Source organism: Equus przewalskii, chromosome 6 (genome assembly GCF_037783145.1).
Source record: "Equus przewalskii isolate Varuska chromosome 6, EquPr2, whole genome shotgun sequence".
NCBI classification, from domain to species: Eukaryota; Metazoa; Chordata; class Mammalia; order Perissodactyla; family Equidae; genus Equus; species Equus przewalskii.
Window position 1 is genome coordinate 6438632 of NC_091836.1, and position 25903 is coordinate 6464534.

General features: G+C 43.8%; 1 protein-coding gene across 27 annotated transcripts in view; it reads left to right on the top strand.

Annotated features, from left to right (window-relative positions):
* AMOTL1 (angiomotin like 1) overlaps positions 1-25903 on the top strand; it is a 154382-nt gene that overhangs the window by 46023 nt on the left and 82456 nt on the right. For 5 of the 27 annotated variants that reach the window (XM_070622911.1, XM_070622921.1, XM_070622912.1 and 2 more), the window contains one exon: positions 23869-23951. The exons of 15 other annotated variants lie outside the window; for them this stretch is intronic. Coding sequence is in view for 2 of the 12 variants with exons in the window: in XM_008513755.2 (XP_008511977.1) it covers positions 8618-8666 (49 nt within the window). In the remaining 10 variants the exon portion in view is untranslated. Of the gene's footprint in view, positions 1-7470; positions 8152-8257; positions 8667-9526; positions 9766-19465; positions 19724-19944; positions 20020-20133; positions 20217-23416; positions 23775-23868; positions 23952-25903 lie in introns of those variants that run through there. 7 more of the 27 variants (XM_070622922.1, XM_070622920.1, XM_070622919.1 and 4 more) reach the window with 7 other exon arrangements.

Sequence of the window (25903 nt, forward strand, 5' to 3'; positions counted from 1 at the left end):
TTTCCTAGTTGAGGAAAGTTTCACTGAAAACCTGGCGCTGAGAACTGAGCACGTGACCTTACGTATAGCTTGGCCAATACTTGGTATAGTGGGATCGTCAGACCCCTTGATCTCAACCCCTCCACCCAAGTTAATATCACCCCATTAGTCAATACCTGTTGGGTATGGTTATTTAGTTACTTATTAATTTACCTAAAATACCTAATCTAGCTCATTTTTTCCTGTTTTGTTTATAAGGGTATCTTGAGATATTTTTCTTAATGGGAGTGAGGGAGGCTCAAATCAAGATGCCCATCATCATATTTCCTGAATCTTCCAGGTAAATAGTCCAAAACTCAAGAAATGTAAACAAAAAGAAACTGTGTCTAGCACATTCTGGCACAACAATAATGTAAACGCCTCTAAAATGACCATCTTTTGAAAGAAAATGGCTAACAGTTTAGTAATAATAACTAATATTTATGTCACGTGTGCCATGTGCTGAGCACTGTAGTGAGAGCTTTATATGCAGCTGACTCATGAATTTCTCACACCCCTCTGAGGCGGAGACTGTTGTTACTACTACTTATGAAAAGAGGAAAAACCAAGCTTTAGTAAAGTTAAGTAATTTAGCTAAGTCACATAACTAGTAAGTGACAGAGGGGGAGTTGATCCCAGACCCATCGTACTCTTAATCCTGTGCTTTAAAATGCTTAACTGTGTCCCACAGATTGAAACCCATCTCTGGTGGTTTAGAAAGAGAGAATGTATGTAACATGCCTAGCAGAGTGCTTTTGTTGAGGCTTAATGGATCTTACTCCCTCCCATAAGGAAAGGGAAGGACTGTGTGTCAAGGTCAAGGTCCCAACAGCTCCCAGGAGTCTGTGGAAACTGTGTGATCCATCTCTGACTGCACTAGGGCCGGGCCTCAGCATGCTTTCCAGTGGTGCAGTAAGGTCTGGAGTCGAGGGTTGCATCTCTCCCATCCAGGCGAGCTGGGAGGAGGAATTCCGTGCTTGAGGGCAACACAGTGTAGTGGTTAAGAGCAAGAGCTCTGCTCCGAAAAACAGGCTTGAATCCTGGTTCTGTCACTTATTAGCCAAAAAATCTCAGGAAATTCACATAGCCTTGCCTGGCTTCTTTTAATCATGTGTAAAACATGGATAATAACACCTACCTAGCAGGGTGGTATATACTGATGAAATGAGATAATGTATGAAATCACCAGGTGCAGAAGAGGTATGACTCCGCACATGCTGGTTCAAGACAGAAAACTGAGTTTTGATCTTTCTTTTCCTGCAATATCTCTTGCCCGTTCCCTCATTTAGGTTGGGATTCTGAGTGCGTAGAAATGTAGGTCCCCAAATGTCCTAAGCCAGTGGTAGTCAAAGTGTGGTCCATGGACCAGCAGCATCAGCACCATCTAGGAACTTGTTAGAAATACAATTCTTGGGCCCCACCCTGACCTACTGAGTCAGAAACTCTGGAGGGGGACCCAGCAGTTTGTTTAACAAGCTCTTCAGGTGACTCTGATGCAGCTAAAGTTGAAGAAGAACTGCCCTAGTGGCCCTGAGGATCCAGGGGCTTCCCCTATTTTCAGTAGGACTCAGTTGAAGCCTCTAGAGAGACTGCATCTTTGGGGTAGATATTGACCACATACAAAGGCTGTGGAGTTTACTGTCAGGTTGTTTCCATTTAATCTTTTTATTATTTCTCCCCAATTGGTAATTTTCTGATGTTCCTCTTCTCTCTTCTGCTTAATTTGAAACTCATATTGTGTATATCTTCTATCATAAAAGCTGAATAGGAAGGGCCTGTTCCCAGACACTGAGTAAAGGAGCCTGGTCACATCCTTAAGGAACTCTTTCTGGACCATCCCTGGATCCTCACTACAAGATACCTGCAGGTCTTCTGTCCCTTTGCCTCCTTTAGTTCCTCACCTCACTGAGCTCTTTCCTGCCTCAGGATCTTTGCACCTGCTGTTTGCTCAGCTGGAATGCTCTTCCTCCTCTTCTTCACGCGGCTCTATTTAAATATCGCCACCTTGGAGAATCCTTCCCTTTCCACCCCCGTCTAAGTAGCCACCCTTCTCCCTCGTTAGTCTCTGTTATTGCGCCCTGCTCCTGTTCTTCATCACACGTAGAACAATTTGTAATTATACATTTATCTATATACATTTTAGTAAGACAGAGCTCATACTAGGGTTTTTCTGTACCTAGTAGAATGTGTGGCTATTATTTAGTGTAACTGATAATATTTTTTGAATGAACAGTAAAATGAACAAATGAATGACCCATCACAGCTCTCACATAGCTCTGCCTTCTCTCAAACTCTACTGTGCTTTCAGTTAATCCTTCTGTTTAGGACTTAATTTTTTCTAATTATTCCCCTCTCTACCTTGGACTTTTCTGAAATCTCTGTTCTATTAGTGTTATACTGGATCTATCGCTGACACACACACAAACAGTTTACTGATTTCTGGATGGATAACTTACAGAACATTTAATATAGAGAATTTTAACTCCTCCCCCTCATTCTGAGTTTATGCTATAAAACAACTTTTTGTGTGTGTGAATTGAACCATCCGGAGCAGCTGAAGCCATTAGGAATGGTGAGAGCTTCCCCACTTCTCTGTCTTTGGCATTTAAAATACAAGATGTGCTGGTTCGTGCTCTACAAAGAGAACTGGAACTGCTGTATGGGTTATGGAGGGGCCATTCTTCTCACTGTTCTTTCTAGCTCTGAACAGAGAGGACATGTTTTCAGAATAGAACACTGGAGCATCTTTTTCAGAATGGCGACTACAAGTCATCTTAAGTATGAACATTCTGATATGCTATTTCCAGTTATTGTGAGAATTCTTCTTGTTTTTAATAGTGATTTTATGTTGCTGTTGTTTTAGAAACTCGGTAGGATTCCAGTTTTAGGGAAAGAAAAACATGTATCTATATCATCATTGGAAATGAGAGTAAAACATGATTAGTTTTTTGTTCATGAAAAGAGGAGAAGGAAGAAAGTACCACAGCAAATATACCATAGGATGAACAAAACTAAGGTTTCCTCCTATTAGTATGCAATTGGATTTACCCAACAACTCAATGGAATGATCAACATAGAAGCTTGGAAGCCTGTAAACTGAGCAACATCAATTACTCAACTAACTCAGTGGCTCTCAACTGGGGGCGATTTTGCCCCAGGGTAATGTCTGGAGGCAATATTAGTTGTCACAGCTTGGGGTGGGTTGGGGGGTTGCTACCGGCATCTAGTGGGTAGAGGCCAGGGATGCTGTTAAACATCCTGCGGAACACAGGGCAGTCCCTCACAACAGAGAACTATTAGCCCCAAATGTCAGTAGTGCCAAGGTTGAGAAACCCCGAAATAACCAAATGACCAAAAAAGTATGAGCTTTCAATACTCCCAAGGTTTCTGTAGTAACAGTAGCAAATGATAATTAGGATGATTATCATTTATTAAATGCCTGCTACATGCCAGACTCTTTATATTCACAGCTACTCAGTGTCTCAGTCAGGATCTGACCCCAGGCTTGTTTGGGGCCAGTGTCTCTACTCTTCCTCCTTAGCTGTCTGGTCTAAGATTGTATCTACCCTCTGTTTCTTGTGTTTTATATAGATCAAATTATGTGTTTAGCATGTATTAGGTAATACACTCACAGGAGAAAGCCATGAGGCAAGAAGAGACTGATGTGTCACTCTGGGTGTGAAGCTAAAAACATCCAGACAAACAGGACTCAGATCCATAACTTAGTAATCAAGCCAAACAGCTGTGCAGGATGGTAGCAGAGAGCCTGGCCCTTAGAAGGTACGTAATTAATATTGGTTGGGAAATTTTTTTCATAATCAACAGAGTCCTTGGGTAAGCTTCAAATGAAGCAGGGTTTCCAAATGACCTGTTCTGCTATAGAACGTTTAATTCCTCCTAGGAGCGGTTTCCTCATCTCTGAGGCACCTGATATTTCCAGAACGGCAGAGGCGTCTCTCCTTGTGTATCTTTTCTTGCCCTTCACATCTCCCTCTTTGTTTTCGCTCTTCCATTCTTAGTCAGTCTGGCATGGCCAAGGCTCATCATCCCTTGCCCCTCCCTCTCCTCACAGCAATATTCTCCCCGCACCCTCCGCTTTAGGCACTCCCATAGTCCCTGCATTTTTGCTCCTGTCAACAGTTTGTAAGGAGGAGGCAGGGCCGGTGTCAGAATCTCCAGAAGAGGCATGTGCCGTGTGAGAAAAGCTTATTTGAGAACATGATTTCATATTTGAAAACAAGCAGGAAAAAAAAAAAAACAACTGCTGTCTTTGTAAAACAGAGCACTGAAAGAAAAGCTTGGACGAAATCTTCTAGCCTGGCAAAAATACAGAGATTTGTCAAATCTGAGGTTGGTGACCATTTTATGTTTATGAAAAGAAGAGAGGTTCAAAGAGAGAGTGTAGAGAAGAGGCAGCGTGTGCCTTCCTTTCCTGGATCCATGCTCTTGCTACTACTGTCCCCTCCCCTCAGCACTGGGATTCCTTTGTCCCCTGTGCAAAATCAGTCCCTCCTCTGTGCTCCCACACGCTTTGTTTTAACCTCTAATATGTCACCCATCATGTGTTAAGCTCTGATGTATTAAATGCTTTGGAAGCAGAATTGCAAGAACACTCTAACCCCAGTGAGTCAGAGATGGTAGCCTGGTGGCCTTCACACTTCAGTCTGCTAGGAGTCGCTTAGGGTACCTTCCAGGACTCCGTCCTTAGAGATTCTGGATCTCTAAGATTTGGAGATAAGAACATCAGGAATTTAAATTTTTAACACGCTTTGGTTTATAAATCACACTTTGGGAGGCACTACAGAACTTGGGCTTAAAAAATATCCTTACATGTTCTGGAAGCAAAACAAGCATTTTGATTCAGACAGCTTGGCTGCATTCAGTCATTAGTTTGTCCATTCCACAGTCATTAATGGAGAATTACTAATTGTAGGGTGGCCTGTCCTGGGTGATGCTGTGAAACAGCTGTCCCTTTCATGGTCATCCCTGTCCACTCTCCTTTTGCCATTTGTTGTCTCCCTCCTAGCAAGCTCAGACCCATTCTTAGGGCCCATCCCAGTCAAAGTAGCAGCTGATAATGACTCTAAGGGTGTGTTTAGGTGTGTGCTGAGAAGAAGAGTGAGTGGGAAGGAGATTTGTAACTTGATAGAGAATTTAAATTCCTTGGTATTTCAAGTCACTGGAGGAGAAGACAAAGGTTTCTTTTACTGAATTCCTATGATGTGCCCAGCACTTGACATATGTTATCTAATTTGATCCTTACAATAAGCCTATGGAGTAAGTCTAATTATTCCCATTTTACAGAGGAGGAAGCTGAGGCTCGTGTTACTCTCCATAGCTGGAAATAGGTGGAACCAGGACTAGAACCCAGGACTTTCTCTAAAGGCCATGCTGCTTCTCCTCTACTTGGATGCCTCTGTTACCTCACTCTTCTCCTGGCGTCTGTGCTTGTCTGGAACATCCTGACACCTGCCCTATTTGGAGTTAAAGACTGTTCTCTGAGCTGTCCTTAAGAGCACTGACATTGTTCCATCACCTTAACTTTCCTAGGGGTGAGTAAAAGACAACTTGGTAACTTTAGAAAGGATGCTGACCTTTAGAATGAGTATATGGATCCAAAGAAAACACAGATGCTGACTTGTTCCCTACCTGGCTGCTAGTAAAGCAGCATTCAGTTTTTACTGTAAACATACCTTGTTTCTATTTGGTCCCAACCATACACTGGAATCTCCAACCCAATACACCGTAAAGTGTTTGACGACCTCTTACTAATCCGAAGTCTTTTTCTCAGGCCTTAGTTCCGAAACAATAGATGCAGCTGTATTTGATGTAGAAGATTATTTATTTTCTATATTTGATGTAGTGATTATTAATAGTTGAGGAAATTAAGGTGCATGGAGCAGAAAAATTGGCCTCCAGTAGTACTTTCTGCTGCCATGCATTTGACTCTTGTAGCATCTCTTGGGATCAATTTGAAGAATCTGGACTAGGTCTACCTGATTGAATCAGAAGATTCTTGAGCCCACAAGCTGTGCCTATCATTTCGTCGGAAGTCTAGAAATCTGTAGCATTTGATATAGGGACCATCTTCTTAAAACTTCCTCTGGCTTCCATCCCTTTAAACCTGCCCAGTTCTTCTACTTCTCTAGCCTCTTTCTCTTCTTCCTCCTTCTTTCGCTAATGTTTCATTGTGGGTGTTCTCCAGGGAAACTGGTCGTCACAGCTTCACCTCTTTTTTTTTTTGCACACCTCTGTTCTCGAATTCTCACCCAGGCTGTTGTTCCTATTTCCTTTTGCTCAGAGGACAGTAAGTCTCTCAACGTCTTTCTCAGACCAGTTCTCCCCTCAACTATGCTTCTTCCATTATTGGTCCAATGACCCATTCTTCTAAGAATGTTCCATTCTTCCTATGACCCTTGCTCAAAATCTGTGTTAACTTGATTATTTTGTTCTTTCTCCCAGGATAACCATTTAGTCAATGAAAAGAGTAAAACTTGCTTCAAAGATTTGCTAGCTTTCTTCATTGAATTTGATATCTTCAAAGATGTGGTATCTACATGGTATCTCTCTCTTCCTTTCCATCTTCTTTGCCCCAACCTCACGTGTCATTGCTTCCTGCACCTATTTCCCAGATTCTCCCTATCTCACAGGGCTGTTGGAGGATTGGCTCAAATAATAAGAGCAAATGTATGTTGAGCACTTATATGCATTGTGTTTAGTATTTTACATTTGTTACTTTATTCAGTCCCAACCACCCTGTGAGGCTTGGTGCTATTTTCATCATCTTGCAAATGAAGAAACTGAGGCTTACAGAAGTGAGGTGACTTGCCCAAGATCACACAGGTGGTGGAGAAGTGGCTGCATTGTGACTCAATCCATGCCCGTTTTGTTTCAGTGGATGCTTGTAACTGATAAATTCTGCTGCCTCCTAGGATATAGTATGGTATCTAATAGGGGGCAATAAATAAATGTTAGTTTCCTTCCTTCTTTCCCTCCTTTTTCTATTCATTACCTCTTCCCCAGTCTACGCTAAATACATATAAATGCTGGCTGTATCTGAGCTCCCCCATCCTTCCAGGCTCCCCTTCTCCTGCATGGAGTCAGATCTTCTCTCCCGCTTTCCCAGGCATCTGCAGTGCTTGGATCTCCTGCCTTGTTGCTTCCTTGTTTTCTATTTGCTATCTTATCTTCTTAAATAGGTAATAAATCCTTGAAGGGCTGGTGAGCTGCTGTTTATTTCTTTTGTGTGCTATCAAGTCCTAGGATAGCTGACTTTAAATAGTGTAGGTACTTGGTAAATAATTGTTAAATTACTGCATTTGGGCATTCTTTGGAGAGGAGAGGTTCCTGAGCTAGCCATTCTGGGAATCAGAAGACTAGACTGGAATCAGAAGGCTACACCACCCACCAGGACTGACTGGAGGGATAAAACTGCTGACAGACTCGTTAGGTGATTGCCACAATCCAGGCAGGAATCCCTGCAGGAATCCTGGTCCAGTGACAAGGCAAAGAGAGGAGCAGAGCACCAGATAAGTGGTGTGGTATGCGCTGACTCTCCTTATTAACATCTTCCACAGCAACTGCATTGTGTGCTGGTCTCTCATCCTCTGAGCAGCAGAGAGCACCCCTGAAAGCTAGGGAGAAATGTTATGGTGGGGGCGGTTCCAGGTCTCCAGATCAAGGCTCCAGAGGTCTGCTGAGTATTAAATGAGTATAATGGGGTGAGCGACTAGTGTTAATTAGCAAGAGGTGGGAGAGAATCAGCGACGTTTTTCCAGAGTCATTTTCTTTGCCTCCACTGGGGCAGATAACAGCCTGGGGGTTTGTGGCCACAGGATGGACAGTCCTGCCAACACATTTACTATCTAAGGCTGTGAGATCTGTTTGGGCCCTTCTGCTCGTCAACGGTAGCACACAGTAGCAGCTTGTCGCCCAACCCCAGTGTGTGATAGACGCACTGAGGCCTGGGGAATGCAAAGAGAAAAGCGTGGCCACTTTTCACCTGCAAATTTCACTTAAGAAGAAAAAATCCGAAGCAGAACCTAACCTGGACTTGGAAGGCAGATCGGGAAACCGACTTCTGCCGGAGTTGGCCTGGTGGGAACGACGAGTAAGTCGAAAGAAGGAGAACTGGTGAGTCTGACATTAATTAAACCGCGGCAGGGGACAAAGCAAGGGAGGCTGTCGCCCTCCTAACTCTCGGGGAGGCACGTCAGCTTGAGCTCGGGGCAATTTCAGCAGGCAATCTCGCGTGCCCGGGGAGGGGCGGCGGGCGGCTGGTGACGGGCTCTAGGGCCCAGCGGCCGGGCGCCGGCCGGGGGTGGAGTGTAGGGTTACAGTGACGAGTCCGGACGACCCTCCCCGACCGGCGCGCGGGAGACGGGAGCGCAGGCGGCGGTGGGAGCGCGCGGGACGCTCTAGGACCCAGCAGCGTTGTCGGGTTTGGGGCTGGAGGGGAAGCCCTGGTATTTCTCTCCTTCCTGTGTGAATGGGGTTGATTGTCGGGCGCCGTCTCCCCGCGCTGCCACACGCCATGCCCAGAGCGCTGCCCGGCGGCCGCCTCCCCCAGCCGCGGCACTGAACTAGCCATGATCGCCTCATGTGGAGGGCAAAGTTGCGCCGCGGAACTTGTGAGCCTGCGGTGAAAGGTAACCAGTCCCTGGTCGGGGTGCAGGGAGGGCGCCTCCGAGTCTCCCAAGAGAAGGACCCAGCCGTCCGGGGCTCCCCCGCCTTCTGCTGCTCGGGGCAGGGAACCGGGGGCTAAGATCGCCCCGGCTCCGGAGCGACCTGGGCACACGATTCGGCTCCGGGGGCCAGGAGTGCCCGCCACCGGAATCTTGCTCTCTCTTACCCGGATTATTTAAAAAAAGAGCAGAACTCAGTTCCCGCGCCAGCCTGCAGGCCCCCGGTGCCGGCGGGCCGGGTCACAGCGCCGCGCCGCCCCTTGCCCCATCGGCGACTGGGAAGTTGTGTCGGCCCGCCCGGCCCGGGGCCCCGGGGTGCCGGCGCGCCCCCGATGCGGGGGCCAGCCTTTCCGGGGGGGCGCTGCCATATGGCTGCGCCCTCCAAGACGTGCCCGCGCGCGGGGCTCCCGCCGCCGAGGGAGGGAGCGGAAGGCGGTGGCGGGTGGCCGCTTCCCTCCGCGCGAGACAAAGGCGCGCACCGGCCCGCCCGACGGGCTGCGGCGCTCCGGGACGGCGGCTTCCTGTCGGCGCGGGAGGCTCGGCTCTGGCGGGTCCGGGGTGGGTGGGGGAGGTAGCCAAGCATCGCGCCCCGGACCCCGAGGCTCGGATCGCGTTAGCTGCTGCTCCTTTGTTCTCCCCAGACAAGTTTCTTTAACAGAATCCGGGGAGTTAGATCTAGCTCTCCCTAGCTGCTGGTGCTGCCTATAGAAGAATCTGGCTGCAGCGGGGGGGCTGGGGGGGGGTGAATCAAACTTTCCAAGTGGAACTGGTTTTCCTTGGAATGTGACATTTGTGGCGGGAGGGAGATGGGCGCGTCGGCCGTTGACAGCTGAGCGGAGCTGGGGCCTTGCGCCGGGGTAGGGGCCGAACGCGCCCCGTAGGCGCCGGGCTGGAGGACCAGGCGGCGAAACAGAGGAGCCCCGGCGCGCACCCACATCGAGGGCCTGCGCCGCCTGGACTGAGCTCGCAGCAACATTTCCAAGTTTCCCCTGTTAGGAGCCCAGACCGGGAATCTCGGCTCTCTGCCCGCAGCTCCCGCGCCTCGCCACGCCCTACTCTCTAAGTATCTTGATTGGTGGTTGGGAAGACTTTCCCTTTCCATTTTTGTTCGAAGGGTTTTGCTTTTTTGGCTTCAGTGTTGGTTTACCGTCTCCAAGTGGCAGATGCTTTGGAAAATGCTCGGCTAGCGTGTGGATCACCTGGACTGGGGCTTCCGTAGACGGGAGCTCTGACCTCACGGCCTCCGGAGGCTTTGCGCTTTGGACCAAACGTTTTGCGCCCTTGGACCCTCAGCTTCCTCAGCTCCCTTGCTCTGTCCTGATATTGTGGACATGGTTGCCCATTATCTTCTTGTGAGGGGTATTTTGAGAATCGAGTTTTTGTACTGCTTATAAAGGCCTTGATGGTGGGGGTAGGGGGTCAAGAAAGCCACTTATAATACCCTAAAATACATTTGACTACCCCCAAACAATGACGTTACTTGCCCTAGCGAGTAAAACCAGAATAGAGAGATATTAATAGCTGCTATTCCAAAAAATTTCCTTCCTTTTCTGGAAGTGAAAAGTCAGGGCTTGAAATGTTGAACAGTCGTGGCCCTCCGCTTCCAAAACTGGTCTGTGGGTCCCTGTCAAAGTGACTTAAGGTTTTCCCCTGGCTTCCCACCGCTCCTGGCTGCCCACCGCTCCTCCACCCTGGCGGCTCCCTGTGGACGTCAGCCCCAACTTAACGATTCCCTAATCTCTAGAGAGGCCTCTCTAGATCGCAGTTCTTGAAGAATCTAGACCAATGTGAAATTTACTTCCCATCACATTGCTCTGAGCATTATAGCGTATCTACTGTGAACGCTCTTTATGGGAATTATGTGGGAACAATACTTAAATACACTTTGAACTGTCTTGCAGGAGAGTCGAGGGTTGGAAACCACTGGTTTGACCAGAATGAAAAGGCGTAGGACACAGAGGAGAAAGCTCTAGAGACCCCTCCTCTCCCTGATGGGTGTGTGAGGGGAGGGGTGTGTGTGGAGGAGGATGTTTAGTTTTCGCATGAGTATGCTTTTGCTTCTGTGAGATAGATTTTTTAAGACAGATAAGGAAACCTTACAAACGCCGCAGGTGGTCGGGAGGGAGAGAAGGTGCTGCCCTTTTTACTCCTCTCCCTCTCCCCGTTCTTTTTAAAATGCACAGAAGTCTTGGTCTTTTAGGTTCTGTGCGCCTGGTGGAGGGTGAAGAATACTAATGTGCTGAAGGGCATGTGGAGATCAAAGCATTTAAAAATACATCTTTTCATGGAAGCTAATGGGGGACTTTGAGTTTAAATGAGATTTTAAAGTGCTGTCGTTGAGAAAAGCACATGAATGCAGAAATGTGAGTGATTTTATGGGAAGGCAGTCTGCTGATTAGACTTGAGAGTGTCTGCCTGTGGCCAGTTAGTCTGGAGGCTTCTGTGGATAGAGCTCTGCTTTTTTTGATGTCTACCCCTGTGGAGAAGTGTGGACCCAGAGCCTGGGGGAAACATGGCCGAACTAATTGGAATTAGACGACAGCCTGGCTGGTGAGAGTTCTGTTGAAAAGTGCCGCCCCTGCGTACCAGAGCAGTGTTTCTTCGTAGTAATTTGTGAAAGGTCTTTGAAAACGATAAAGTACTCTATACCTTAAGGCTTTAAAAAAAATTAATGACTTATGAAACAAGGGAATTGCTAGTGAAAATTGTAAAAATCTGAAAGATTTTCCAGACCAATAAATTAAAAGGAAGTAACTTTGTAAGACCTGTTAGTAGCTCTGATATGTATGCAAAATTCTCCTGAAGTAGCATCCCTCCCACCACGTCGTGGCTGTCTGCATTTTAAATGCATATGGAAACTCAGGTCAGGAAATTCTCTAGTGATTTGAATAATTTTTCTCCTCCTAGTTTTTCATTAATTTTGGTAGGTTCTTAGGTCCCAGAATACACTAGGCAATAGAATACTTGAAAAGCATGGGGTAACTTGGAGGTCAAGTAAGAGGACATGCTTGATTATAAGGTTGGCTGGAAAGAGTCTGAGTTCGTTGAAGTTTTTGTTTGTTTGCTTAGTGCTTTTTTTTCAAATTTTATTTTGTTGGTTTGACTTTGTTTTGTCTTGGAGGAAAGGCAAAATTTTAATCTTGGCCATTGTGGGTAGGTCATTATGCTACTTTGGCTGGAAGGAAGCCCCGCCTGGGCTTGTGTGTTGGCACCATGCCGAGTTCTCCTCTAACTTGTGAGGCCCTTGGTTTCTGTCCCTGTGAAACCTTAGGGTACATCCATTCCAGGCCCTTAGGAGGGGACTCCTGGAATCCCAAAGGAGCCCACACATCTCGAATTTTTTTTTCCTTTTATGAGGGGAATGGGGAGTATCTCTAAGGTGTTAGGAAATGCATCCCTGTTAAGACGCTGGAGAATTGAATTTAACTTTGTAAAAAATAAAGTCACATTGTCCTACTATGTGTGTTTAAATCTGTGTTTGGGACCTCACTGGCCAGTAGTGTGGCTATATACCCTCTCTTTTGTTTGTTTGCTTTGTTTTTAAGTAAAATGCCTGTCGTTCACTTTTTTTCCCCACTTTTTATTTTGAAATGATTATAGCTTTATAGGAAGTTGCAAAAATAGTAGAGAGGTCCTGTGCACTCTTCACCCAGTTTCCCCCATTTCTAACATCTTATATAACCATGGTACAATCGCAGAACCAGGAAATGGACATTGATACAATCCACAGAGTACATTGAGATTTCACCAGTTTTACATGCACACATTTGTGTCTGTGTATATATGTCTATGCAGTTTTTTCATGTGTGTAGATTTCTGTAGCCACCACAATCAGGATACAGAACTAGTCTAGCACCTTGAGGATCTTCCTTGTGCCACTCCTTTAGTCACATCCACCCTCCTCTCCCCCCTACCCCATCTCTAAACCATAGCAACCACTAATCTGTTTTCCATCTCTATAATTTTGAGAATGTTGCAGAAATAAAACCATGTAGCATATGACTGACGTTTTGAGATTGGCTTATTCTCTCAGCATAATACCATGAGATGTACCCAAGCTGTTGCATTATCAAGAGTTCATTCCTTTTCATTGCTGAGTAGTATTCCATGGTATGGATGTACCACAGTTTGTTTGACCACTCACCTCTTGAAGGACATTCAGGTTGTTTCCAGTTTTTGACTCTTACAGTCAAAGTTGCTATGAACCTTTGTGTACAGGTTTTTGTGTGGACATATATTTTCATTTCTCTGGGGTAAATGCCCAGGAGTGTGATTGCTGGATTTTGTATGGTAAGTGTATGTTTAGTTTTTTAAGAAACTGCTAAACTTGCAGAGTGCCTGTACTATTTTACGTTGCCACCAGCAGTGTATGAGAGATCCAGTTTCTCTGCTTCCTCACCAGCATTTGTTTATTATTTTAGCTGTTCCAATAAGTGTTCTAGTCTCTTTGTGGTTTTAGCTTGCATTCCCTGATGGCTTATGATGTTGAACATCTTTTCATGTGCTGCTTTGCCATCTGTATATCCTCTCTGGTGGTCTGCTCATGTCTTTTGCCCATGTTCTAACTGGATTGTTACTTTTTTACTGTTGAGCTTTGAGAGTTCCTTATATATTTTAGGTATGAGTGCTTTGTCAGATATATGGCTTCCATGTATTTTTTTTTCAGTATATAGTTTGTCTTTTCATCCTTTTAACAGCATCTTTTGCAGGGCAAAAGTTTTTAATTTTGATTAAGTCCAATTTATTGATTATTTTTTTCCTTTTATGGATTGTGCTTTTGGTGTCATATCTAAGAACATTTTGCTTAGGCCTGCATCCCAAAGGTTTTCTCCTATTTGCTTTTAAAAGTCTCATCGTTCTACGTCTTATATTCAAATTATACTTCCCTGTTACCTAAGAATTTGTATGTCTTACCATCTGTTTTGCAAACCGTCTGTTAAGTGTTTATTGTGTATTTAGTGCTCTGGAAGCACACAGAGGAATCAGGCCTAGTTGCTAGTCTCAAGAGCTCACCGATTAGTGGGTCTGTGTGTGGACATTCACGTACATTAAGTACCATAACGGAGACCAGCCTGATGTGCTGTGGGAGCAGTGAGCAGAGAGGGCTGGCTTTGATCCAGGTGGTTGCAGGGGTCTTCCCTGGGCCTGTTGCCAGAGCATAGTGGGAATAAAGTTAGTTCTTACCTCTGACCCAGTTTTTGGATATCCTTATTGCCATGAATCCTTCACTGTGAGCTGTCCTGATTCTTGAGCACTTGCTGAAGGACTTGGGGTAAACTGAGTGAGTGAGGACTTTTTTTGAACAGCATGTGGCATAACAGCATTAAAGGAATGACAATGCTTTAACCTTAAATACTCAACAACGTAAAGTACTTAAAACTCAGCATAAAGAGCATGAATAAGGTTGAATAGATTTAAAGTTAGAATGTGTGTTAAAATGTAAACGGAGATAGTATTTTGGATTGTTTAGAAACAGATAGACATGGTTTGCTTTCTGGTCCTGCCTCCTGCTTGCTGTGTAACCTCAGGGAACTTGACCTGCGGAAGCCTCATGGATAAAATGGAGACAATAATAGTTCTTATCTCATGGAGATGTGTGAGGGTGAAATGAAATAATGCATATGTAGCACTTAGCACATTGCTGGGTCCATTGAAAACATTGAGTAAATGCCTGCTATTATTACTATTACTATTATTATTATTAAAATAGCAGAGAGACAAGTGGTTCTATAATATTCTGTGTATTCTCATATATCTCATTTCTCTGAGAAACTGGAATCCCAGTCTTACTCCTAGAAGCTTACTTTTTCACACGTGGGAACACTCTGTCATGTACCAAATAGTATTTTATTGAATGAGGTTTGAAGCTAGGATACTGTGTTCACAGTCTGGTACTGCCTATAAAGTATACCTTTTTCCCACCTATAAACCAAGATTTTCTGAGGAAAGAACTTTCCTCTCTGCCCCAGTCACAGGAGGTGACAGGAGGTGTGTCTGCTGCCATGAGTCAGTTCAGAGTTTACGGTGCTTATTACCCGGGGTGTGGTAAGCCAGGGCTGATGTCAACAGGACATGTCCCCAACTTCACAACCCGCAGCATCCTTTCCTTTCCCTTAGTGACCAAGCTTGTTTGTTTCCCAGAGGAACGGCTTGGGCCTTCAATGTACAATTCTCAAGCAGTGGTTCTCAAACAGGGGTGAGCATCAGAACCACCAAGAGGGCGTATTTAGACACAGACTGTGGGCCCTACCCCCAGAGTTTCTCTTTTAGGAAGTCTTGGAGGGGGCCTGAGAATTTGCATTTCTATCAGATGTCCAAGTGATGCTGATGCTGCCGGTCCGGGGACCACACTTTGAAAACCACTGTTTTAGAGCGTAGTCCTCTTTAAACTGGGCAGAGACTGAGGTGCTTAACCCTTTGGAACTTAGTCTGTTTGTGTTTAATGATTGAAATTGAAATAGATTGATTTCTAAGGTTACTATTTGATGTACATAACTATATTCTCTTCTCTGATCACTCTTCTGTGTCTTCCCCCTTTGCAACCCCAGCTTTTCCTTCTCTCACTGTCTTTTGATCTCACATCCCTTGGAAGACATGCCAAGTTAGGATATATAGCTACCATATTTAAGCCATATTGCCTTGGCTAGTCACTTAACCTCTTTAAAATAAATGTGTTTACTAAATGCTTATGTCCTAAGGTTATTGTGAGGCTTAAATGAGATAGTGCACGTGAAACGGCTACATAAGAGGCAAGCATGGTGCACTATTAGTTTTTTATGATTTTATGGGTTCTCGATTTCCCTTTGAAACAGTATTCTTGGACTTGGGCATGGACTGCCTCTCCTGATGCTGAGTGTCACTGCTGCTGGGGAAACTTGGGAATGATTGCGTAGAAATCTGCGGGGATATCTTGGAGAATGTTCCTGCAGTGGATGGGCAGTTGGGCTAGGTCTCAGAGGACCTTCCAAACAGATGTTTTGGAGGCACATTGATATGTAGTTGTAGTAATGACCAAAGAAGAGCTCAGAGCTGGAAAACAGCTTGAGCAGATGCTGGAGCTTAAGAGACTCAGCTTCCTTGCAGTAGAGAAATATAATTCCACGACATTTTTTTTCCTGGTGTCTTGGGACAGATGTGATCTGGCCCGCATGTCTTTTTTTAAGTTCTAAGCCTACTCTGTCCACCTTACCACTAGTCACGTGTGGCTATTTAAAGTAATTAAAATTAAATAAAACTAAAAATTCAGGTCTACTGTCAATTCAAGTACTTAATAGTCATTTCCATCAACACAGCAAATTCTGCTGGCCAGTGCTGTTGTAGAGATACCAGCCCTGTTTGTCTGATGGCAAGATCAGTGGGTTTCATATGATGGGACATGGACATGTTTTTGAGTGAAATGTACCACTTCTCCCTTGAAAGTCTGATGTGGACCTGATTGAGAGAAAATATCAAAGGGTGACTACCCTGTCAGCTTGAACTTCATTTTGCCACTTCTACTTTGGGAGACTCATTTCATTTGGAAGATGGGTCAGCAAGGCATCTGAGTTATGCTGAGGGTGGAGCTTCCCAGGTTAGCAGGCTGTTATCAAGAGGTATCTGCTGTTTCTAGGAATATTTGAGGCTTTGGTTCAGTTTATGGCCTTCTGCCAGGGATCTCGTCCTTGGGAGAATCAAATAGGGATGCTAGGGTGGATTAACACTAAGAGGTCCTCTCCGGGAGAGGCTCTAAGGCCAGCCTGGACTCCTCCACCTTGGATCTGTTCCCCTGTTGAACCAGCCTTTGTCCATGAGAGGCAGGGGGCTGGCTCTCGTTCATCTCACCAGTTTGGGCTTGCTTGCATACCATTCCATGCTGCATCATCTGAACTGTTGCCTCCTTTGAACGTCTTCTGTAAAGTTCCTTAACTTACTCACACCACATCCAGTCAGTCACCAGGTCCTTGCAGTTGACCTCCAAAATGCTCGTTGCATACTTTCCCTTCCTTTGCATGTCTCTACAGCACAACTCTTTCAAGCACTCATTACCTGTCTCCTGGACTACTCTGATAGCCACATAACAGGTCTTCCCACTTCTGTTCTCTCGAGCCTCGTCTGATCTACTCTGTCCTTCTTCTTTTCCTCCTTCCTCCCTGCATTCCTCCACCCTTCTCAGAACAGGCGGAGCAAGACAAAGATGATAGATCTTGTCTTCCAGGCTCGCTTTGCTTCCCCTGTGTGAGGTGGGGCTTTGCACACGCCCTGTGGCCCTGTGCCAGGGAGGAAGGAGGCATCTCACATGCAGCTGCTGCTTCTCGGCTGTAAGGGCTGCTCTGGATGGTGTGACCCAGGAGTGTGACCCCCGAAAGCAGGTGTGGGGCAGGCCTTTCCCTTCCTGACGTGAACTGTACTCTGAGGGCCTCTGAGAACCGAGTGTCTTGTGAGTGAGCCCCTTTTATCTGGGAGATTCTGAGAAAGAAGAGAATATGAAATTCTCTGGGAGGGCCCCGTTTCCTGAGGGACTGGTCACTAAATATCACTGCAGTCAAGTTGATTGCGCATCCTGGTGATGTGGGAAGGGTTGAAAAGTCTAAGGGCAGGCAAGATTGCCAGTGTGGGATCTTTTTCGAGGAATGGGAGAAGAAAGAGGAGGAAAAACAGAAAAAGATACTAGGAAACATGCTTTTTCAGAATTATGGAAACCAGTGGACACAGTATGTAGGGCACAGTATTAAATTCACTGAAGAATACGTGTAACACCAACCTCGTTTCTGAAAAGAGAAATGGTCTCATGTTCCTTTATGTTCCTTTATCTAGAAGAATAAAAGAAAATATCTTCTGAAATCACAATGAGCTTAAATTAAGGCACCTGGGAAAGGAATGTAAACAGCGTCACAAAACTATTTACACAAACCTTGAAGATAATGGGGGTGTCAGATATTAAGCAGGAGGTTTGTTAAAGGATATAATTCTGTCAGACTTACCTTCCCACGTAGTGACTGGCTTGGGAAACAAAAAATGAGTGGCGGTGGTGTGAAAAGTGATAAATAAGTTTAGGTTAGCTAACTTTTAGATTTGATCCTGTAAAAGAGTCATCCAAAAAAATAAGAATATAAGGTCTAAAAAGGTCTACTTTGAGATATGGATTATCTTTGTCCTGAGTTTAGAGATCAAATGTTCTGAAATTCTGCAGTTTCTTACCTTCAGCTTTTTCCAAAATAACTTTCAGGAATTTGGAAGGAAAAGGCTTGAAATAAATACAAATATTTATATTTTAATGGCATTTATTAAGTGACTAAGCTCATTTTATTAGTTGAGGGGCATCAAATGGGTTAAATGTAATTACACTTGTTCATGAAGTGAACATATTTTGTAGTATTAAGTTTAGTAGTTTATTTAGGCAGCTATCACCAATACTCTGAATTTATTTGAAATATTTTCAGTTTCTCTTAAAGAAAGTACATGTTGAATGTTAGGGAGCAGGATATTTCTTATTTTTAGATAAAAAGTAAATCAGGCAAAAATTTGGATACAGAAGCAATCACTGTTCGATAAGTATCTGTTGAGTGAGTAACTCTGGACTGTGCGAGTCCATACTGAGGTGGAGAATTTGGCGAGGATGCAATAAGAGGATGCACTTCCTCCATCTGACATTTGAGGGTGTGTCATGTGCCTGGAACTGGATTAAATGGGGCCTGTGTGTCCTTTGCTCCCGTGGAATTCTATTCTAAAAGGGACAAAATGAAGTAAGATGTTAGAAAACAGAAGGCAGATGATCTGGTTGATGCCACTCTGAGAGAAGAGAAGGCCAAGAAATAGTTTATAACTGCCTTTCAAGTATTCTGTCTTCACTGTGAACTGATTAAGAGGAAATGGGTTTAAATTATAGATAGCATGACTTCTAGAAGTATGGAGAAGTTCCCTGCCAGGGAGCTTGGGAGGATACGGAGGTCATAGATGCAACCATGGAATTATTGGAAGTGTAGGCGTGTCTCATTCTAGAAGTCTCTTTAAATTGAGGAGGTCTGACTTACTGTGGTCCTGTCTGACTGTGGGAGGTGGACTTAATGGGCTAATTGTGATGTGTTCATCTGTGAAGCTTAATGGTTAAGACTCCAGGGCTGGACACCTGGAACCCCTTCCCACCTGTGCCACTCACTGGCTTTATAATCTTGGGCAAATGAAGTAACCTCTCTGTTAGGTAGTTTCCTCATATGTTAAATAGAGGTAATAGGAACACCTACGTCAAAAGATCGTTGTAGGGATTACATGTATTATGGGAGTTAAAACATGTAAAGTGCTAAGAACAATATCTGACACGTTGACAGAGTTGGTGTGAGCTGTCCTCATTGTTCCAGTTCCTGTTGCTGTGTAGCAAGTTGCCTCAAATCCTAGTGGCTTCAAACAGCCATATTATTATGCTTCCAGATTCTGTGGGTCTGGACTTCAGGCAGGGCACAGTACAGGTGGCTTGTTTCTGCTCCACTGTGCCTGGGACTTCAGGTGGGAAGGAGGCTGGGGGTGACTGCATGGTTTGGGATTGGATCATCGGGAGTCTTGTTCATTCACGTGTCTGGCACCAGGGCTGGAATAACTTGAAGGCTAAGTCTAGATGGAGTGCCTACAAGTGGCCTTTCCATGCAGCTTGGCTTTCTAACAGCCTCGCGCTAGTCAGAATTCTTACGTGGTGGCTCAGGCCTCCAGATGTGAGTATTCCAGCCAACAAGATAGAAACTTCATCTCCTTTTATGATGTCATCCTGGAAGCTGCGTAGAGTCACTTCTGTCATTCTTTATTGGTCAATGGACTTAAAAGCCTGCCTAAATTTAAGTGTGTGTGTGAGGGTGAACTGGGTGAACCCACCTTTCTGTAGGTGTTTTGAAGAATTTGCAGCCAGGTTTTAAACAGCTACAGTCATTATTGTCATCATGTTATCATCATTAAGATAAAATTTAAAAAATTTAGCGCACACAGTAAATCCTCAGCATTTGGACCACCTAGAGAGTGCATTGTTCTGGACATGCGAATTTTCTGTATAGTTAAGGGTAAATATTTTTGATGGCAGTTTTATTGCAAGATTGATCCCCCTTGTCCCCACACCCTGACTCCTTCACCTCTTGCCTTATGTAACTTTTTCGTGATGGTTCTATATCATCATTATAAACATCAATTAATGTGATGCGTTGTTTGAATTGGAGGTGGGGAGAGAGAGGCATATACATAATATAAATATTTCCTGACAGTGACTCTCACTTTTTTGTATAAGCACCAGAGTCGTCTTCTAAAAGGATGCTTTTCTATCCATTGGGAAGATTGTGATTCTAAAAGACAGTAACTGAAGGTACGAACTGGTGATAGAATTAGTATAAAAATTCATTTGTATGCCCTATGAGCAAGTGGTTTGGGTGATAGACTTGAAAGCCCTATGTTGATAACATTTTTCCATTTCTTAAAGAGCAGACTGTGAGAACCCTGGGCACTGGGCAGGCAGCAGTTGATCAGCACCCACAGAATAGAGTCATCAGCACGGTAAAGCAGGTGATAGAATATTCTCTAGATTGAGTTCTGAAAAAGTCCTTTTTTTTTTAAAGTGTTGAAATTGGCAGACTTCTTTTCATTCACTGTTATCTAGTCGTCTGATGCCCGCAACTTCATTTGTAACCTTAAAGACTTGCATGGAAAGTATTACATTTACAGTTCAGTTGATTATTTTGCTCATTAAAAAACAGCAGCAGCCTTTCACATCAGCTCTTTTTCGCTAAGAATTGCTCTTAGAGCAGTCAGCCAAGGATCGCTCAGGGCCCTCATGTAGATCCAACAGCTGAGTTTTCTAAGTCTGTTAGGATGGGTGACTCAGTATTGTACTGATCTGTAAACGTTGTCCTATTCTAAAGCTCTTCTTTTGCTTTTTCTTTATTTCCTTTCTCTTTCTTTTTTCCTGCCCTCTTCCTTTTTAAGTAAAATCATAATTTAAAAATCATAATCCTCGGCTCGTGATACAGTGTCATTTTTGGTCTCTCTGGAGAAAATGACAGTCAGTCCGCGAACTGGACATGGATGGGAATGTGCAGGTTTTAGACCTAAAGAATTCCGTCTGTTGAAGAGCAGCGTGATGCTCTTGAGGAAATGCAGGAAGCTCAAGTGGCTGGAGTTGCGACTGACATGCATGGCAAGGGCCAGGCCAGATTCAGTAGGTTCTCCCAGATGAGGGAGGGGCGCCCTTGGAAAACCACCAGGTGGGGAGTGTCAGAGGGTTATATGAGAGATGTTCTATGGTGACAGCACAGATTGTGCCTGTATTCACCTTTCGATTTTCTCTTTGATTGGAGTGAGATGTACAGTCTGGAAAGAACAGTGGAAAATTAGCGCTAGTTATGCATCATTGTTTGCGAGGTCTGCCTTATTTAATCATGTAGACAAAAGGCCTGAAGAATCTGTGATCTGCTGTTCACTCTTTTACTTTAAGAAGTTAAAAAAAACAACCCTCGGACCCTTAATTTTGTTTATCAGCTGTTAGTCTCCACTAAACAAAACTTCAGGCTCATCGGTACAGTAGTGAAACTGATGCTCACATTGATGATCTCTGTGCTGATTCAGACCTGAGATTCAGCATCCGCAGAAATGGTACATTATGTTCTGCTCGCATTGATTCAGACACTTTTTTTCAGAGAATTATTGTAAATCAGTTTTGAAATCTTAGACTTGGAGGAATTATTCAGCCATCTGTTACACTGGATATTAGAGAAATTGTTCTAATAGGTCTTCTAGTCAACTGATAAGCTGTACACCTTGAAGTGAGGTCAGCCATTTTTCTTTTATTTTTCATCTTATTGGCCAGGCCATTATAAGACTCACTGTTTGGAGGGTGAAAATAGGCTTTAAATTGCCACATCAGTTATGATCCTGAAGGACTAGGCTTTCTCCTGCTTTTGGTGGTAAAGGGTCAGTTTTTCCTCCATTGTGAGTGAAAGGGATGGGTTCACCACAGTAGATGCAGAGAAGAGATCTCCATCCTGTTATACCACAGATGGAATGAAAGAAGAGTTAGGGAACAAAGGCGCCAACAGGAGGAGATATTTTTTTTCTCATTTGTAATGCTTAGTAGAGAGGTCAAATGTGCCTCTCCCCCTGCTCCCAATAACTACCCTATTGTCCTGTCTGAAGATGACAGCTGTCATCTAGGCATCTGTCCTAGGCAGCTGAGGGGATTCAGGTTAGTCCTGGTACCTTCTCCAGGTCCACCTAGCCCTTGACCTGCTTGCCAAGGTGGCCAGACAAGTTAGGAGCTTTGAAAAGCCTTTGGGTAAAACCATGTATTCTTTTATTTTGGTTTTTGATAGTAGGGCCACAGCATTAAGCTTATTTTCAGAGAAATTGTGCATTTTAAGACTTTCTTCATTCCAAATTCTTAGAAAATTGAAAATGTGATTTTAGTCCAATGTGTCAGTCAGCTGAACAGTCTGACCTAAAAAACTCTCAAAGCCTTCATCTCTGATCAGCTTGAGCATCTTGCTACTGTTTTGAAAAAGCCCACTGATTTGATCCTTTCTTGAAAGTGAATGTTGCAGCGATGGTTCTTGTTCCCTTTCCCCATTCTCATAAAAAGAAGCTGGAATTTATTGGTCACTTATTATGTGCTGGACACTGTGTATCGCCCTTTCTGCTGTCTCATTGCATCTTCATAATGCTGCTGCATAGCAGGTCTTATTATCTCCCCATTTTACTGATAAGGTAATGGATACCAACAAGTTTACTCGTGTGCTCAAGTTCACACAGCTGGATTCTTACACTGCTTTAGAAGGAGATTTGCCAAAGCAAAGCAAAAAGCATGGCACAGCCTTTCTTTCTATTGAGCACATATTTCCCCCTCTATCTTTTTTATTCTTTAAATCTTTCTAATACTCCAGGCTTTTGGCTTGACAGCATCATTCTCTTTTCTTGTCAGTCATCATGTCTTCACATCCTACCTTTTGTCCAAGGATTGCCTGACTTCCTGCCGGGCAAGTTATTACAGTTTCTTTTTTCCCCACCTTCTAAAAGTAGTCTCATGGAGCCTTTGTGCTAGTGAAATATCATTGTTGATTTGTATTCCCATTGATAAAAATTGCTCAAGGGCAGGAAGATGCATTCAGGGGCAAGTGTTTTCTAGAGAGGCTGCTGTCTCTCTGCAGATGCATTTTCCTTAGTTGACTGGGTCCGTTCATCTGACAAATAGAATTCAAGCAGCGCTTTACCTCGGAGGGCTTCTGTGTGTCTTCTTCAAGTTTCATCAGTTTCCCGGGACTCTGGGCATCTTCCTGGCCCTGCGCAGGGAGGCAACCCATTCTTAGTTATAACTGGTTTGCAGCCATTTTCATCTTAAAGTTCTCCTTAAGTTTTACATCTTTTGGATCTTTCCACATGAAAGAGGCTATCTAATGGAGAGCAGTGTTTCTTGAAGTGTGGTCTAGAACCCTGGGGTTTCTGAGACCTAAAAGCTATCTTCATAGTAATACTAAAACATATGCACCTTTTTCACTCTCTTGACATTTGTACTGATGGTGCAGGAGCAATGCTGGGTAAAACTGCTGATGCCTTAGCCTGAGTCAAGGCAGTTGCACCCAGCTGTACTAGTGGTCGCTCAGTCCATTCCTCAACGGCCACACTATAAAAAGGCCGTTTCACTTAAGAATGTTCTTGTTGAAGCAGTACAGATGATTAATTTTATTAAATCTCAAACCTCAAGTACATCTTTTCAGTGTCTTGTGTGATGAAATGGGAAGTGTGCAGAAAGTGCTTCTGTTGTAAACTGAGGAAGAGCACTTGTGTGACCGAGTCGCGAGCTTAACCAGCGGCCTTCTTTGTGGAGCACCATTTTCCCTTGAAAGAACAACTGACGATCTGTGGTTGTTCTGAGTTGGGCATTTGGTAGATGCTTTCTCAAAAATGAATAAAGGAAGCTGGTCACTTCAAGAAAAACAATGGACGGTATTTGTTGCCAATAATAAAACTCAAGCTTTCAAGTGAAGATTAGAATTTTTGAAAACTTGCATTTGCTACTGTGAGCTTGACAGCTTCCCAATGTATAGAAGACTTTTCTGATGATTCCGATCCATGGTATGTTAACAAATGTGATTTTGATGATATTACATACTAGAAATGTTTCCGTGTATGGAAGATTTGCATAATTCAGAGAACCATTTTTTTCCAGATGACTAATGTGTGATGTTACAAAATCCTGCACTGGTAAAGAAAGCTCCCTTCGATGTGAAAGATGGACCAGTAGATTTTAAGGTAATAGAATACAGAGGTGTGTCCATGAAAAGGTCACTGACACGGTTTTATATTTCACATTGCAACTACCCTTAAGAAATTGCCACTTGTTGAGTTTTGGTATAGTTTCAAAGAGGAATAGTCACAATGATCTGAAATGGCTATTAAAATACTCCTCCTTTTTCCACCTACATAGTTGAATGAGGCCAGATTTTCTTCATCTACTTCAACTAAAAATCAGATAGCAGTAGATTGACAGCAGAAATAGACATGAGAATCCAGCTGTCTTCTATTAAGCCAGACATTTGCAAAATTATAAAACAATACTCTTCTCACTGCTTTTTGTTTTAGAATTGTTATTTTTCATAAAAATATTTTGTGTAACTTATAATGGGTTTATTTTTATTTTAAAATGAATTAACATATTTTGATGTTTCTCACTTTTAATTTCTAGTACAGTAAATATTGATAGATTTGGGCCACATAAACAACAGCTCAGTGGGTCCTTAGTAATTTTTAAGAGTGTAAAGGGTCCTAAAAACAAAAAGTTCGAGCACTCGTGGTATAATGGGAAAGACCATAGACTCTAGAGCCTAGAGTCCTGGTTTTGCCCTTTGCTAATTGTGCGACTTTAGGTTGAGTTATTCTCATGCCTTAGTTTCCTCATCTGAGACATGGGGGTAATTGTCACAGGGTTGTTACGAGGGTTAAATGAGTTAATGTGAATTACTCAGAACACTGCCCATCACAGAGAAAATTCTCAGCAGTGTTTCGTTACTTCCATTTACCCCTTTCCAAGGCCCGTAGTTGATTTTCCTCCAGAAAATCTTATTTTGCAGCGTGTTTTCCTCTATCTTCCTCTGGGCATCATGGCTGGTTATAAATTAGGGGTTCTTACACTGGGACTTGTAGTGAACTCCAGGAAATGGTACATGAAGTTGGTGTGTGTGTGCATTCTTCGAGACCTAAGGAGAAGCTTTGTAGCTCTTGACAGATTCTTTAAAGGAGTGTCCATGATCCAAAACAAGCAGTCACAGAGGGAAAAGAGGTTAGTGTAGCCCCTAAGCACAGTTCTAGATCCAGTGTGTGTGCTCTGAGGTGGACGTGGACGCTGGCATCCCTGCTTGCCACTCCCCGCTGCCTTGAGCCTGTCTGTGTCACTGCGTTTCTCACTGTTGGGCAGTTGTCTGCTGTATACATCTGTCTTCCTCACTAGCCGTTCAGATGTGGGTCCCCATGCCAGGCACTATCTCACCCATGGCAGATGCTCAATGTCATACGTCTTTGTGAAATGAATGAATGAACGGACGAATGAATTATGAGTAATTCTGCGTTTTCTGCTGATCAAATTCACAGGCCCATGAGCCTTTGTAACTCATAGGAGTTATAAGGAACCCAAATACTATCACAAATATCTAGATGTTTTAAAATATCGTTTAAATTGTGGAAGCATTGTGGAATGCTTTGGAATAGTCAAAATTGAGTTGGCATTTCAACCTTAGAGCTATGAGCTGTGTGACCCAGAGCATGTCATTCCTGTTTTTGTTTAGGTAAAAAGGAAATAGTGACACCTCCTTCTCAGAGATGTGAGATTACCTGAGAGAATGCTGGTACCATGTCATGCTCAGTAATGTTACTTTCTCTGCCTTCCTTCCCTGTGATTAGCTAGCTGCTTGTCTTCTGTGACTGTGGTGGAGTTGGCTGTGTGATTTTTGAGTTTCAGATTTAGCAAGCATTGATCATATAATGCGGCAGGCAGTTTCCCAGGCTTTTTCTCATCATGTTGAATTAGATGTATTTTTTGGTATAATCGCTTTGTTATTGTATCTGTGTACCAGTATTTTAGATGTAACTGAAATACCCATATTCCCTTACCAGTAATTCAGGTTACCAATTATGAAATATGGGGCACTCAAACTATTGACTTCAAATCTGAATTTATTGAAAAGTAACAGATAATACAAAGGCTTCTT